A 15,495-nucleotide genomic window follows, 5' to 3' on the forward strand; every position below is an offset into this window, starting at 1 on the left:
ATTCATTTATTTATTTATAGATTTTTGTGTGCATTTATTTATTCATTTATTTATTTATAGATTTTTGTTTGCATTTATTTATTCATTTATTTATTTATAGATTTTTGTATGCATTTATTTATTCATTTATTTATTTATTTATTTATTTATAGATTTTTGTATGCATTTATTTATTCATTTATTTATTTATAGATTTTTGTATGCATTTATTTATTCATTTATTTATTTATTTATTTATTTATAGATTTTTGTATGCATTTATTTATTCATTTATTTATTTATAGATTTTTGTATGCATTTATTTATTCATTTATAGATTTTTGTATGCATTTATTTATTCATTTATGTATTTATAGATTTTTGTATGCATTTATTTATTCATTTATGTATTTATAGATTTTTGTACGCATTTATTTATTCATTTATTTATTTATAGATTTTTGTATGCATTTATTTATTCATTTATGTATTTATAGATTTTTGTATGCATTTATTTATTTATTGAGACTTAAGTCATGGTTAGTCCTTCACACGCACGCACGCACACACACGCACACACTAGCTTGCATCGGTGTGTCTCTCGGTTTCCTCGCCGTCAGTTCCGGTGGACGCGGTTAAAATAACGGCACGAACAACATTTTGACCTTTGACTCATGACATTTTAAACCCGGTGCTCAAACCAGAACGGTGAGTATCCCTGCAGATACACGGAAACTGTGCTGTGCTAACCTGTGCTAACCGGAGCTAATGCTAAACACACACACACACACACAGCAGCTAGACAGAAGCTACATGCTACACACTGCGTCTCATGTGCATTTTCATTCAGTGACATTGAAGCCATGTGTCAACAACAGCTGCGCCTCATTATGTATTTCCTTGCAGCAGAAATGTGAAATGTTATTTCTTATGTATTATTTATCATCAGCCTTGGCTGTTAAACCACCTACAATCCACCCTGTCGTCGGGCTAGAGTGTGTTTTGGGCCACTCAGCCAATTAGCAAGGGCTAAATTCACCCTATTTGTCATTTTAAATTAGGAACAATGATACTAATAATCAGAATATCAGGGTGGCATTGCAGGCAGGCAAAGATACCGGGTTCTTAATTCAATTCAATAAACTTTATTTGTCTCGGAGGGGCATTTCAAGTGCACATAGGGTAGTTTTATACTCAAATTAGAAACAAAAACAACAACAATAACTGGCACATGCACTGGCATCGACTAAAATGATGCCAGTGCAAATACAATATTATAGCTGATGGGTGCTGGGAAATACGGAAGCCCTAAACGGTCAGTTCCTGATAATTAAGTTGATAGATAATGAATGAAACGTGATAGGCCTGAGATTCGCATTACACCTGACATCTCATGCCTCAGAAAGACTTCTCAGATCTCAAAGAACACTATAGACAACACTGACGGATGATTTCAGTTGGTTATTTACTGTTGTGAGATTAAACTGTAATCTGTATATTTATGTGCATACTGTAAATCTCCTCCCTGTGCTGGTGTTTATGCTGTTGTAATGTTATATAATATTTACAATAAAGTTTGTTAAAAACAACAATGAGGCCACCAGGCTCATTCGTCACTCTGATAAAGCTGAAGCCACATTAATATGAACATTATCTGTAATAAAAAGGCATAAAGGCATTCAATCGATTGATGCGATACGTGTATGTGATGGTGGTCAATATTCTCCTGCTCCTCTGATCTTCCAGATCTCAAATTAATTATCTCGTTATCACGGGAAAACCGAGGAAATAAAATATATGTAATGTATGACCTTTTGGGCTTCCGTAGTAAAACCTTGAAAACACTTAACATTTTAATGTGGTGTTTTCAAGATGTGAAATTCAGGTTTTATAAGACGTCAAGTTACAAATATGAGACTTTGTTTTTTTCCTTTGTCACCCCTTTGTAGAATGATGATAAAACATAATTTTGGTTGTTAATTGCACGTAACATTTTATTTGTTTTGATGAGTAAATGAAATAATCAGTTAACTGTATGCTATTTGTAATGTGTATATAAAATATGTAATTAAACGCAGCTTTAAGGTGCTAGAAAGCTTGAAAATGCACCTGGAAAAGTGCTTGAATTTGACCTTGTAAAAGGTAAAGGAACCCAGATATACACTTGGATATGATTATTGAACATTGTTTCTGTGATACTGACATCACTCAAGTGTGGCGTAATGTTTTGTAACTTTCACTCCAGTCTTTTCTTTTGTGTGTTGAGTATTTTAAGCGTTTCTTTTTTCCATTTTCCTCCTTTCGACGTGTCTACAGGCTGGATGAGTGGGCCATTCACCTCTTCCTCTGCGGATGTGGCTGAGATGAACCGCATCCATTATGACTTGGAGTACACAGAGGGCATCAGCCAGCGCATGCGAATCCCCGAGACCCTCAAGGTGGCCTCGGGGAACCAGGCAGGGTCTCTGTCACTTGAGCAGCCCCTGCCCATTCACACAACTCTGATGCAGGTGCCAGAGAGGATCATCGTAGCAGGTAAAGAGGAGACAGTAAGGGCACACTCACACTGTCCATCCGTACCGTGCCCCGTGCTTTAGGGTACTTGTCCCCCCCCCCCCGCGGCCCAGGCTCGTTTGTACTCACATTTCCTGGGCCTTGGCACGAATGCTTCGTACTGCCTATATGTCATCACGCCGTAACACGCCACACACATTATTGACGTCATCGTGATGCGTCGCTTTGTTTACAAAAGCATGCGGTCTTTTGGCCAAATAATGGAAAGCAGCACAGAAAACATAGTAACACGTGATCCTTGTGACCTCCTACCACCAACCGTTTTTTATTTAACAGTCCTCCTCCTCACTTCCTTCACAGGCGATGATGGGGACTCTCAATTTTCTCGTCCGCGGGACTTGGATCTGATTCAGTCCGTCCCTCCCATGGACCTCCTGAGCATGAAGGCCCCTCCGCGTATCCTCACTCTGACGGAGCAGCCTCTGGACTCACTTGAAACTGAACAAACTGACACTTCACAGAGCAATCCCAGCCATGTGGTAAGGGTCTTTTTTTTAATTTACTGAGTTTGAAGCTGATCCCAATAGTGGTGCGCTATTGTTCTATCCTATTATTAAAGTATAGAAAGGTAGCAGGCTGGAGTTAAACACAAAATGTCATTGTAGGAGCCAAAAATGGTATGGCATTTATTATTTGTTTATCCTGCACATGCTGTTTTTGTTATTGGCATTTCCAGTAATTAACACCTGGGTGTGGTTTCACAGTATTTCACCTGTTTGCGCACTTGGTTAGACACGGGGGGGGTGGGGGGGTTGGTGAGTGGGGTTGTATATTTTTTGTTGACCGTTTCATTGCTTTTCTTTAATTTCCCTGACATATAATTTTGTTTTCATATATAATGTTTTGGTTCAGTAAACACTTAAAACTAACGTTGGGGAAGAATGATTTTATACAAGCGTGTTGGACAAGACCTCACTGAGACTCCAAGCGGCTTGTTAAACGAACAATTAGTCGCTACAGTCCTAAAACAATAATACTACAATAATACTTTTGTCACTGTTGGAGTGCATAAGTAAGAACAAAGCAACAAACAGCTGATGTTGTCTAGCATACACAGCTGTTTGTTAGTGGAGGCAGAAGTAAGATTTCTACCTAACAACTGGTTATAAAGTAATCAGCAACAGGAAAGGCTACAGGTTGCGCCAATTCATAAAACAATCAAGAACAAAACCCACTTCCTGATTAACAAAACTCCCACTGACCTTCTACAGCTGAAATAAACTAAAAAAAAACCCACCTAGCTGCTCTAATCCTAACCAGTTTATCTAGTTGCCACCCGTAAACCTAGTGTTGCTAAACAATCAAGTTACAGAAAATACAGAATGAAGGGAGAGTAAACAAAGTAAACTAAAGCCTACTGCCCATACTTCCAGCCTCAAACCAGTCAACCTTTTACACAAAATAACTGGAGTTAACTTCTTGGTGTTTTTACAAAGTGGCTGGGGGGTGGCGACGAACAGGCTTTATGATCGGTTGGATAGTCCAACCAAAGACGAGGAAGACTGGGGCGCCTTCAAAGATGGGAAGTCCGGAGGGGTCCACCTAAGGGAAACGTCCTTAAGTGACGGAATAAGACTGTAGGTCACTTTCAGTTAGTTACGTTTGTGTGTGTGTGTTGAGTATCGTAGATGTAGAGACATTTCGGGTGTTAATCAGCTCATCAAAGGTGTAAGGCTGTGCAGTTAAAGCAGGAAGCTGTTGATTTGAAGGTTATCGGGTGAAAAACAAAAACCAATATGAACTTTGAGGTGGAGATTTCTGAGATAATTGATTTCAATATAAACTAGCCTGCTTTGAAAGGGGATAGATCATTTATAGCTTTTAAGTTAGCCTTTAACTTTTCACATGAGCTTTAAACAATTTTCAAATCTTTGTATCATTCATAGGCCCAGTTTCACGCTCGGTCTCGAAGGGAACGCAGTGCGAGCGAGAACATGTCAGGTCGCCACAGCAGTCAAATTGTCAGAGGTGATCTCAGGTAAGCACATTGTTAATACATTTGTTACGACACTGCTTCACCACTGCTAACTTTTCATTCTGATTTCACTCTTGGTTTGTTTAAAAAAATATCTTATTTCTTTGCTGTTTCTCCCCACTTACCCCGCCAGTGTAACCCCTTCCCCTTCTGCCCCCCCAGTCCGGTTGTGTCCCCCCCTCTGTTCTCCTGAGGATGTGAACATCAACCTGTTTACAGCTGCGGGGTTCCTGTCTTATATTCAGTCAACGACACGCCGGGCTTACCAGCAGGTCCTCGAAGTGCTAGATGACAGCCACCGCAGGTGATTTCTCTTTTCTTTGTCTGCTGTGTTTCTCAGAAATCATCCTCTTCACAAAGTTTGTCAGAACAAACAGCTGGTCCTGGTGGTGAATCTCTGAGAAGTCATGAAATAACAACATATTATAGAAAATAAATACAATCTTATTGTAAGCTTTAGGAAAGCTTCTCAGGTGAAGAGCTGTAATGGAGGAGGAGGAAGAGTTTCGGAACGTACTTGATGAATTACACAAGGTCCTGCGCGCAAAAATTGTGCCCTGATGATGTTGTTTTTTTTTGTTTGTTTGATCTAATTTGAAATTTATTGATATTTCTCACTAAACTCAATAACATTATAAGGCCATTCATAATGTTTCACAGCCTCAGTTTACCTCATCCTGCCTCTACTGTATGTGAGCCAAAAACACTGATTTAGTGCACACTCACACTGTCCATTAGTACTGTGCCCAAGCACGCTTTCCAGCTCAAGTCTAGTTTGTTTGACCAGTGTGATTACAACTGTTCCGCGCCCAGGCATGGCACGCTGGCCGGCCATGGCCCAGTTGAGAGAGGTGGACTTCTGTAAAGCACGGATGCACATGCACGAGCACAAGCCTTGACGGCGGCCCCAATTTCTATTTATGTGCGACTGTTCCCAGCTACAGAGATTTTAAAAGATGCACCAAACGTGGACAGTTTACTACAGATTTGGTCAGATGAAAAATTCAAAAACAGTCGGGCAAGACTAAAACTCAGAGGGGTGATGACGTATAAGCAAGAAGCATTCAGATCATTTCAAGTCATTTGAGTGCAAGCGGGCCTGGGCCGCAGGGGAAGGAGGATGGGGGACAATCACCCTTAAGCACGGCACGGATCATCTGGGCCAAGTATGAGTGCGCCCTCATGGAGGTACTTGAAGTCCTCAGGGTCTTGAATGGGGCAAGTCTTTGTCAACATCAGCATTATTCTCTTGTCCAACAACCTTGTTTGGGTTTTAAAATATGTGTTGGAAAATGTTTCCAGACAGTTTCTGAGACAGACTAACTTTAAGTATGTTGCTGTTGTCATTACTCTAAATTGAGACCTATTGATCTCCATAGGACACACCTGGACCTGGCCCTGGATATAAACCCTGATGAGTCCGGCTTTGTGGACGCCTCCTCACTACGACGACAGGTAATGTGTCTCATACGCCCAAATGACTGTCACTGATAACTGCTTCATCAGCTTCTCCACTGCTCCGGTGTGCATCTTGTGCCTGTTCTCTCTCCTACTTTGTGGGTTACAAATTACAACTGGTATTGTACAGTGAAGGGTTGCTGACACAACAAGATTATGTCTCTAATATCTGCTTACAAAGCATGCTGGTAGAGCAGCACACAGCCAGTGAAAAGATACAACTGGCTTTTTAGATGATCGTAAACAAACAAATGCGATACATGTGGTAATTATATCATGGGCCAGTAGGAAAGTACTCAAAGATTCTGTTCCTGCTGTAGTTGTGTAGTTTGTTTAACAAAATCAAGAAAAGGAGGTTCTTCATGTCTGTTGTTAATAGAAAAGTGTGACACCAAGTTTATATATTTCATCTGAAATTGTCGCACGTTTAAAAATAAATGCAACCTCATGTTGTGTCAATCACGTTTACACACACAGACACAAACTTTCGTTCAACAATAAAGTTTTCGGGATCGGTAGAACAGAAGCAGTTTTCTCCCATTTTTTTTTTAATGTGAAAAAACTATTTTTTTGTGGCCTTTCAGATTGTGAAGCTGAACCGGCGTCTGCAGCTGCTGGAGGAAGAAAACAAAGAACGCTCCAAGCGAGAGGTGATCCTGTATTCTGCCACAGTTGCGTTCTGGCTCATTAACACCTGGATCTGGTTCCGTCGCTAAGACTGGACAAGACTGAGTCTCCTAAAACACTGGAAGCCAAAGCAATTCTTTGTTAAAGGTGCAACCATTAAATACAGTAGAGTCTTTACTGCATCTACAGGCAACCACGGGAAACTACAACATTGGTAAACGTCCACCACCACAACCACCTGTATTGGGATTTCAAACTTAGCACTGTCAAGATAAGACCTGAGGCAGTAATACATAACCAAAGTTTTCAAAACCAATCATAACCATATGTTAGGGTTTGTCCCCTGTACGTTACGAAATTTCACATTGGCTAGTATTCACATCTGACTACAAACTCTTACACCACTAGAGTAAAAGATTAACGTATGTATTTCATTCCTGTACAAACAACTAGTAAGACAAAGCACAATGACACTACAGCTGGATCGATGACGTTTGCACACACTAGTTACTTTATTTGTCTAAAAACTAGCAACATGTCTGACAAATATAATGTCAGCTCTTAAGCAGAGTTGAAGTTTGAGTCTGGAGCTTTCTCCACCTCTCAAATACTGCACTGATAGAACATGTGGACCAGTTTAATGTCACAAAGGAGGGCCGGGTATAAGTTATAAGTCTCACTAAGATATTCTGATTATTTTGTGTGAATATTACTGATTGCACCCGTAAGACTTGAGGAATCCTTTGCACAGCAACAACAAATGTTACAGTGATGCTTACCATCATTCATCTCTGTGTGAGTAAATCCCATTTGTGAATGAGACTTTTTAGCTTCAGGAGAAGAATGATTAGAGAGGAAACAAGGATTTACTTAAGCGACAAATGTTTTGGGAACCAAACCCAGAGCTGGAACTACAGTCACAGGACCTGAGCTGTCTTGGCTGTTGTAAATTGAGGTTTTCCAGTTCTGTAAAAAAAAAAAAAACTACCATTCTTTTAGTGTCAAAGTAAGATGACTAAGCCTAGAGATGCCATAACATCAACCCTGAATGTCCTGCACTTTTGTTTTGAGCATTATCTAAAACATTTGTATACAGTTCTTGAATATCCTATTATTGTTAATGTTGTTTGTTTGTAATGTGCTTGACAAAGTCTCATAAAAAAAGGGTAGGCTACTAAGGGTATTATCTGTGCAGTGCTAAATCATGTTGTCCCATGCTGTTTTTTACTAGAGTGGTACGGATATCGGCCTCTGATACTGCCTAAAATGCTGGTATTGGTATTAACAAGTATGAACTCTGCTTGATACCATGTGATTTAACCCTTAAAAAAATCTACTTTAAAGTAGTCTATTTATGTTCTTTTTCCAATGCTGACTGTAAAACTAGTAATAAAAGGAAGTTCTATGGTATTCATTATCTGTATGTGTAACCTGAGCCAGGCCATACACGAACTCCATACAGGGTTAGTTGCGTATATACGGCTGTTGTTAATATAGATGTATTTTTTAACACACTGAAATCGAATCAGTATTCCGTATTGGCTTATACAGAAGTTTAGGTATTGGAAAGGGGGGAAATTATATCTGAACATCTCTTTTTTTCTACTTTTGAGCTTTTTTTTGCTGAGAAATTGTCCATTCAACCTACAAGAATAAAAGCCTGAACTGTGGTTTTATCCATCATATACAGTGTGATCCAAATCTCAAAGCTACTGTCTGTATGATCATGTGTTATAGATGGCTCTGTATATAAAATATTGCTGTCATTATTTTTAAATAAGGAAATTAGTCGACAAAAATGTGGCAGTTAACATTCTTTTCTTTCTGTTAAGCACTGTACCTGTTACTTAAAGCTGGGGTTTTAAGTGTGTTACTTTATTTGTAATATATGAATACATCCACTGTTTGTATATTTTTTGCTGTAATAAATGGATATTCATTTCCTCCCTGTTTGAGTGCAATGCTGACCCCTACTGCTCCATGAGAAGACGGAAGTTGCTCCAGTGTTTACTGGATACGTGAGGTATCATTTAAGTAAAACGGAAGTGCGTTTTTTTTTTACTACAAAAGATTTCTACATCAACGGAAATTGATTTGGATCAAACACAAACTTCCCTGAGCAGTTTTCCTTTTTTAAATGTATTTATTTATTTTTAACCGGAAGTAACTTTAACAGAAGCAGTGTTGCTGTCTAGCAACACAATGGGGATCACCAAACTGGCAGATTTGATCCGTTTAAATGCTCCCGGTGCTGTTCTTCACAAGGACATCAGAGACTACACGGGTAATAATACCCCTGCTCTTATTGTCCATTCATTAGTTTTACCTGCACGGTTCATCTTTGTCATATAAAACGGCGATTGCTAACGTTAGCATCCAGTCCCCTGACTACTAAGTTAGTTAGCTTAGCTTAAGTTTTTGGCTAACTTTGACACAACAAAACTTCTAATAACAATTACGTGTTAGTAAGCGGTTTTAACATTTAACATCTAGACTGGATGTGTATTTTCAGATATGTGTAATTCAATTCTTACTAGTCAGAATGATAGTTAAATATATACACAATGACATTCTTACTATCTATTATCATTTGAGATATCCACAACATCATTCTTATCAATACAAATGACGTCGCTTTCGCCATTCACGTGTATAAGATATCTATAATGAACCTTCTGGATATCTGTAATGTAATTCTTACTAGGAAGAACTCCCATTACAGATAACTACAATCCAATTATTACTAGTCATAATTTTAATTCCAGATATCCCAAATGAAAAACCATTACAGATATCTAGAATGAACCTTCTGGATATCTGTAATGTCATTCTGACTAGGAAAAACTCCAATTACAGATATATACAATTCATATGTTACTAGTCATAATTTTAATTTCAGATATCCCAAATGAAACCATTCCAGATATCTATAATGGCATTTTGACTGTACAAAATGCATTATGATTAGTAAAAATGTCATTACGGATATTTACAACTGCAGTTTAAGTAGTAAGAATTACATTACAGATATCCATAATGTAATTTTGACTATCTAAAAAACATTCTGACTATTAAAAATGTTGTTACGGATATGTACACCTGCAATTTTAGTAGTAAAAATTACATTCCAGATATCCATAATGTAATTTTGACTGTACAAAATGCATTCTGACTACTAGAAATGTCATTATGGATATGTAAAACTGCAGTTTTAGTAGTAAGAATTACATTACAGATATCCATAATGTAATTTTGACTATCTAAAAAACATTCTGACTATTAAAAATGTCGTTACGGATATGTACACCTGCAATTTTAGTAGTAAAAATTACATTCCAGATATCTATAATGTAATTTTGACTGTACAAAATGCATTCTGACTACTAGAAATGTCATTACGACTATGTACAGCTTTTTTTATTAGTAAGAATTACATTCCAGATATCCATAATGTAGTTTTGGCTATCTAAAATACATTCTCACTGGTAAAAATATCATTGCAGATATGAACACCTGCAATTTTATTAGTAAGAATTACATTGCAGATAATCCATAATGTAATTTTTACTATCTAAAATACATTCTTACTAGTAGAAATGGTCTTTTATGGTGCTGATGATGCTGGTGCTGTGTTACACCCACAGGTAAAGTTATCGCACTGGACACCTCTATTGTTATGAACCAGTTCCGTGCTGTGACGCCTTCACTAAGGTGAGTTTTCATAATGACCCATTCTGTCTCAATGAAGTGGAGCTTTCTACGACTAGCAAATAATATTTATTGATTCCCTATTTCCTTCCCAGTTCAATTAGTGCCCAGTCCAATATAATAGCCCTTCAATAGCTTTGCGTTTGAATATTGTTGCGTAAATTACTCACACTGCCGCTTTAGTTTGTATGTTGACTTAATTAGTTATTTTTAATTATACGATACGACTTTATTGTCGGCTCGATATTTTTCTTGCATCCGAGCAGGTCAATTTGCAACATCAACAAATGCAAAAATGTAAGACGGAAATCAAGGATATGTACATGTTGTATATGTTCTGTTACTGCACACATAGCAGAAACACATAATACAATCCAACACAACACCACAGACCACAACCATAAAGTTGAATTAAGACCTCTCTGACATAGGCTAAAGATCATATTTAACAATGTGCATGAGTTTCTATACTTTGACAAATGTACTTGTGTTAAATATCCTATATTTCCTCTCCGTAGTCCTCTGACCGGTCTCTTCTTCCGCACACTCACCTTCCTGGAACATGACATAAAGCCGGTCTTTGTGTTTGACGGGAAGCCTCCCGGGGAAAAGACAGCTGTTGTAAGTGACACCTTTGAGTCTGTAACTTCACACTAAACATATCCTCCTAGTGTGTGTAAGACAGTTAAAGGTCAAGGTAAACCTAATCTGAATTGTTCCCTCATGCTCATAATCAGAAGCAGAATCAGCTTTAATGGCCAAGTATGACACATACATGGAATTTAAATTCGGTAGGTGTTACAGTATAGACACTAAGTACGCATAAGAAGATAAATATACAGATATACAGACATAAGGCTGCGTACCATAAATAAATTGGGATATACAATAAACAATTCAGGTGGCTAAAATAGACAGGCAGTTATGATCATATATACAATATACATATGTAATATGCAGTAGGTTCTTATATACAATTATAATTGATGACTCTAAAATTGCCCGTAGGTGTGAATGGTTCTGTCTCTGTTTGTCTCTATGTGCCGTGCGATAAACTGGCGTCCTGTCCAGGGTGTTCCCCGCCTCACGCCAAATGTCAGCTGGGATAGGCTCCAGCCCCCCGCAACCCTGACAGGGACAAGCGGTTGAAGATGAATGAACGAAATGTACAGAATAAACATAAAATATGCAGGATAGTGATAGCAGAGGGAAATAAGCTGTTTTTTGTGTCTGGATATACTGGCATGCAGAGATCCGAGGGTCTGCCAGAGGGGAGGAGTTCAAAGAGATTGTGACCAGGCTGAGTTGGGTCTCTTGTAATTATCCCAGCCCGCTTTTTGGTTCTTGTCAGAACCGTACTATAATGGCTTTAGAGCTGCTCTCCTTTCTTGTGTTGATTGAATAAAATATCCAAAACAAGGAAGGGAAATCAGTGCGTTATGATAGAGACAGCTAAACCCTGTAGTGTGATACAGTTGACTCCCACCCATTCTGATCGAAGCTCCTGTTCTTCCCGCAGCTTGAGAAGCGAGCTAAAGCAGCTGGTTGGTGGTCACCCAACCTCACAGGCACAGGTACATCTCCACAGACTTACAACCACAAGCACAGGTTTTGAGGTTATTTGTTAGAGAATTCAATACATTCCAATAGAATATATATAATATTTAAATGTCAAGTTTTCTGAAGTGGACCTTGAATCTTTTGTACTCCATGCAGCATCATCAATGACCAAAGATTGTCTCCAGCTCCTGAAGCTTCTGGGTGTACCTGTCATCCAGGTGTGACCTGTTCATATTTGCTCATAGTTCTCTCTCTTATAGGTCTCTTTCCTTCATTCACTTCACATATTTTCCTTTTTAATTCCCTCCATTTCTCTCTGTCTTGTACACCAGGCTCCAGGGGATGCTGAGGCGCTGTGTGCCCAGCTGGTGAAAGAGGGGACTGTGGACGCCGTGGCATCAGAGGACATGGACACACTGACGTTTGGAGCCAATATTCTCATTCGCCAGCTGAACGCCAACAAGGACAGGTAGCATTGTGCGATTCATGTTTCATTCATTCAGGAGTTTTCTTGTGTTTTAATCCATTTCATAGTATAATTCACATTCGTGCTGGCAACTTTCCTTAATATTTATATCTCAAGTTGCTCATCTGTAGTGATATTGATGCAGTGACTCCGCCGCAGGCTGTAAGTCCTGTAGTGAGACATCATGGTTGAAAGATCTCTGATAACAGGACTTGTAGCTTCAACTAATGTTCATGTTCATGCCACTACTAGTGATTTCCTTATCACTTTCACTGAAGCAGCGACTTTCTAAACACATCTAATACTGACCCATGCTTTTCTTCTTCTTCACAGTGAAGTAATTGAATATTCTTTACCCAAGCTGTTAGAACAACTCAAAATTAGCCACGAGGAGGTGAGACTAAAACTTTAAGTATAGAAGAAAGTATATATATCACAATTCATAACACAACTTCACGGAAATACGACAAATAAGTCTTCAAACTTCTTTTGCACTTTTCTCCCACCAGTTTGTTGACCTGTGTATTTTGTTGGGCTGTGACTACTGTGACAAGATAGCCGGTTTGGGTCCTACAAGAGCTCTCTCACTGATCCAGAAGCACCGTAATATTGAGAATGTGGTTTTGCATGTCAACAGACAGGTACTAGATGGACACTTCTCTTTGTTTTTCTTTCCGTATGTTGCTTTGCAGAACAAGTGTAAGATCTGATAAGACACTTGTATCTGCTGCCTTTCAGACCCATCCTGTGCCACATTTCTGGAAGTTCAAAGAAGCACGGAAGATATTCTTGGATGCACCACAAACAGTGGCTCCTGAACTCACCTGGTCTGAGCCAGATGAAGAAGCTTTGGTTGGGCTCCTCTGCCACGTCAAATACGTTAAGTACGTACTTATTGCTTAAGCCCAGCTTTCATTTTACATGCCTTATGACTGTTTTTACACGTTGATATGTTTTTAGGGAGGACAGGATCCGTCGTCGAATGGAGAAGTTCCGTCAGACACGGGAAGGTATGCGGGCGGAGAGGGAAAAGGACAGGGCAGCAGGGCGCAGCAAGCAGACTCGCATGGAGGACTTCTTTAGAGTCACCAGAAAGAGGGGGCAGGTGAGCATAACATTATCTACAAAAATATATTTTTTAATTTAAGGCGTTTGAAAACTTGATTTAGAACCTTAATAATCAGATGAAAGCTATAATGATTAAATGATTAAAAGTGTTTAAAACTACCCGATGCTGTTCATTGGAGCAATACATCATCTTGGGAAGGGGGAGCTTCTTCAAATGCATGTATGTGTATGTCTATCTTTTTTTCTTTTTCTTTACCGACACAAGATAGTGTAAGCTTACTTTAGTATCGGGATAGTTTATGTTAGCTTTAAAGAACGATTGGAGCCTATAGTTTGTGATATATCAAATTCAGCACGTTCATAACAGTAAAATATTAAAAAAACACTTTTCATTTGTGAAATGTTATTCCATGTTGCATACTTTTGCTATTTGTTTTGTTAGAACATCCAAAAGCAGCACAAAGGTCTGAGTCTTTACATACAGTCTGTAGTCAAAACGGTTCAGAACCCTGTCCCAAGATGGCAGAGGCTGAGACGCATCCCATAAGCCTGGACGCGGCATCTACATGTTTATATCTATGCATTCAAGCAGCCAGTTATGACCTAAAATAAATCACTATTCCTTTTAACATGACCAATGGGCTTTGTTGATAAGTCTGAACAGTTCTCTCTTTCTTCCTCTAGACCGTGCAAGCTGCAGATCCTCTAAACACTAAGAGACCAAAGACAGAATAAGGCCGTCGACCATCATCAAGTTGTTTCAACGATGTCTGCCTGTCCTGATATCTCAACCAATTATGAAAATAACCAAAAGCCAAATCCGTGATCTTTTGATGATTTTTTTGAGAAAATCCAGAATCTTTAAAATCCATGTCAGTGACTTCATTTATTTTGATTTTTTATTTATTTTCAGAGGCGGCAGCTTTAAATGTTGAATTATGGTTTTGCATAAAGAGAAGACACCCCCTAAGTTAGAAAAAGCCAAAACAAGTTTCTGGCAAGACACTGACTTTAGGTCTTTGTGTCTGCATGGGAGCACCACCCCCATAAATAAAATACAATAATCCGATCTTGTCTTAACAGCAGTGTGCGCAACAATGCAGGTCACTGAGCAGTTCTTCATTGCATCCAGCAGTTTCCTGCAAAGCTACCAAGAAAAGCAGAGCAGGCGGTGGATAGCTATGAAAGAGAACAGTGTGATCACTGTCAGGGAGGCCTTCCCTCAAGCCAGAACTGAAGACAGGGGATGTCTCATCACTAGATATTCAATGAGCACCTGTTGTGTAAAGAGTGCCAAGGCCGAGACCAAAGACTTGAATTTTAAAACATGCGACACAAAGTGGAATCCTGTCAAAAAGAAAGTGAGATGTTTCAATCCATATGAGTTTATGTTATTTTGAAAATACTTGTAAATGTAGTTTACACTCTATGTTTTGTATTTTCTATATGTGGTTTTGTTGCCTTTAAAAAAATGAAAATAAAAATCATGTTGAAGTGTAGTTTGCTGTGTGATGTTGTTATGGAAAGTATGATTGGGAAGTGCAAGGCAAATTTATTTTTATAGCACCTTTCAACAACAAGGAAATTCAAAGTGCTTTACATAAAAACATTATAAGCATTGGAAAGAAACACATAAATGGACATATAGACTTAATAGATATGATAGTCAAATCAAATAATTACCAAAAATAAAAAAGCAAATAAAACGTAAAAATAATATCAGTGTTTTCATAGCACCAGTTTTCAATATTTTTTCTGAAATATTTCTGAATATGTTTCAATCCAAGTTTGTGAAACAAACTTGTAAATACAGTACATTTTCAAAGAAGTAAACATAAACATTCAAAACAGTCCTAGTTTCCTGTTGCAGCGTGTGTGAATGACATCAGCTGACAGGAAGTTACTTAGGACCAAGGCTGTTGCCTAGCAGTGTAATCCCGTTAAAAAGATATATATTTTGTATTTTTACATGTAGTGCTGTTGCAAAAACGTTTATATTATTGAGCCATTTCAAATCCACTCCCCTAGTTTTGCAAAGCCCATACGTTTTTATTTTTTATTATTCTTCATCCCCTTTTGT

The 15,495-nt window shown here is 38.4% G+C and overlaps 2 protein-coding genes across 2 annotated transcripts; both read left to right on the forward strand.

The window, feature by feature from the left end:
- The first annotated feature begins 548 nt into the window (after window positions 1-548).
- mffb (mitochondrial fission factor b) lies at window positions 549-8,417 on the forward strand. The gene is made up of 7 exons (XM_083927733.1): window positions 549-687; window positions 2,296-2,514; window positions 2,854-3,032; window positions 4,440-4,531; window positions 4,662-4,832; window positions 5,908-5,983; window positions 6,571-8,417. The coding sequence occupies exons 2-7, from the start codon at window positions 2,301-2,303 to the stop codon at window positions 6,700-6,702; spliced, it is 864 nt and encodes a 287-aa protein (XP_083783859.1). The 5' UTR covers window positions 549-687; window positions 2,296-2,300; the 3' UTR covers window positions 6,703-8,417.
- A 285-nt stretch (window positions 8,418-8,702) lies between these two features.
- On the forward strand, window positions 8,703-14,768 carry LOC310957381 (putative flap endonuclease 1 homolog). The gene is made up of 11 exons (XM_083927923.1): window positions 8,703-8,897; window positions 10,258-10,324; window positions 10,840-10,942; window positions 11,841-11,895; window positions 12,038-12,099; window positions 12,214-12,350; window positions 12,681-12,741; window positions 12,857-12,988; window positions 13,086-13,231; window positions 13,308-13,452; window positions 14,100-14,768. Exons 1-11 carry the CDS (start codon window positions 8,816-8,818, stop codon window positions 14,148-14,150), a joined length of 1,041 nt encoding a protein of 346 aa, XP_083784049.1. The 5' UTR covers window positions 8,703-8,815; the 3' UTR covers window positions 14,151-14,768.
- Window positions 14,769-15,495: the final 727 nt, after the last annotated feature.

The sequence above is a fragment of the Echiichthys vipera genome (genome assembly GCF_963691815.1).
Source record: "Echiichthys vipera genome assembly, chromosome: 15".
Taxonomy (NCBI): domain Eukaryota; kingdom Metazoa; phylum Chordata; class Actinopteri; order Perciformes; family Trachinidae; genus Echiichthys; species Echiichthys vipera.

Bases quoted from the DNA above. Each gene is read 5' to 3' on its own strand.
- LOC310957381 (XM_083927923.1), top strand. From the start codon at position 8,816: ATGGGGATCACCAAACTGGCAGATTTGATCCGTTTAAATGCTCCCGGT. The intron at 12,100-12,213 runs GTGTGACCTGTT...CTTGTACACCAG, and splicing joins TGGGTGTACCTGTCATCCAG to GCTCCAGGGGATGCTGAGGC. The intron at 12,742-12,856 runs GTGAGACTAAAA...TTCTCCCACCAG, and splicing joins TCAAAATTAGCCACGAGGAG to TTTGTTGACCTGTGTATTTT.
- mffb (XM_083927733.1), top strand. From the start codon at position 2,301: ATGAGTGGGCCATTCACCTCTTCCTCTGCGGATGTGGCTGAGATGAAC. The intron at 2,515-2,853 runs GTAAAGAGGAGA...CTTCCTTCACAG, and splicing joins AGAGAGGATCATCGTAGCAG to GCGATGATGGGGACTCTCAA. The intron at 4,532-4,661 runs GTAAGCACATTG...TTACCCCGCCAG, and splicing joins ATTGTCAGAGGTGATCTCAG to TGTAACCCCTTCCCCTTCTG.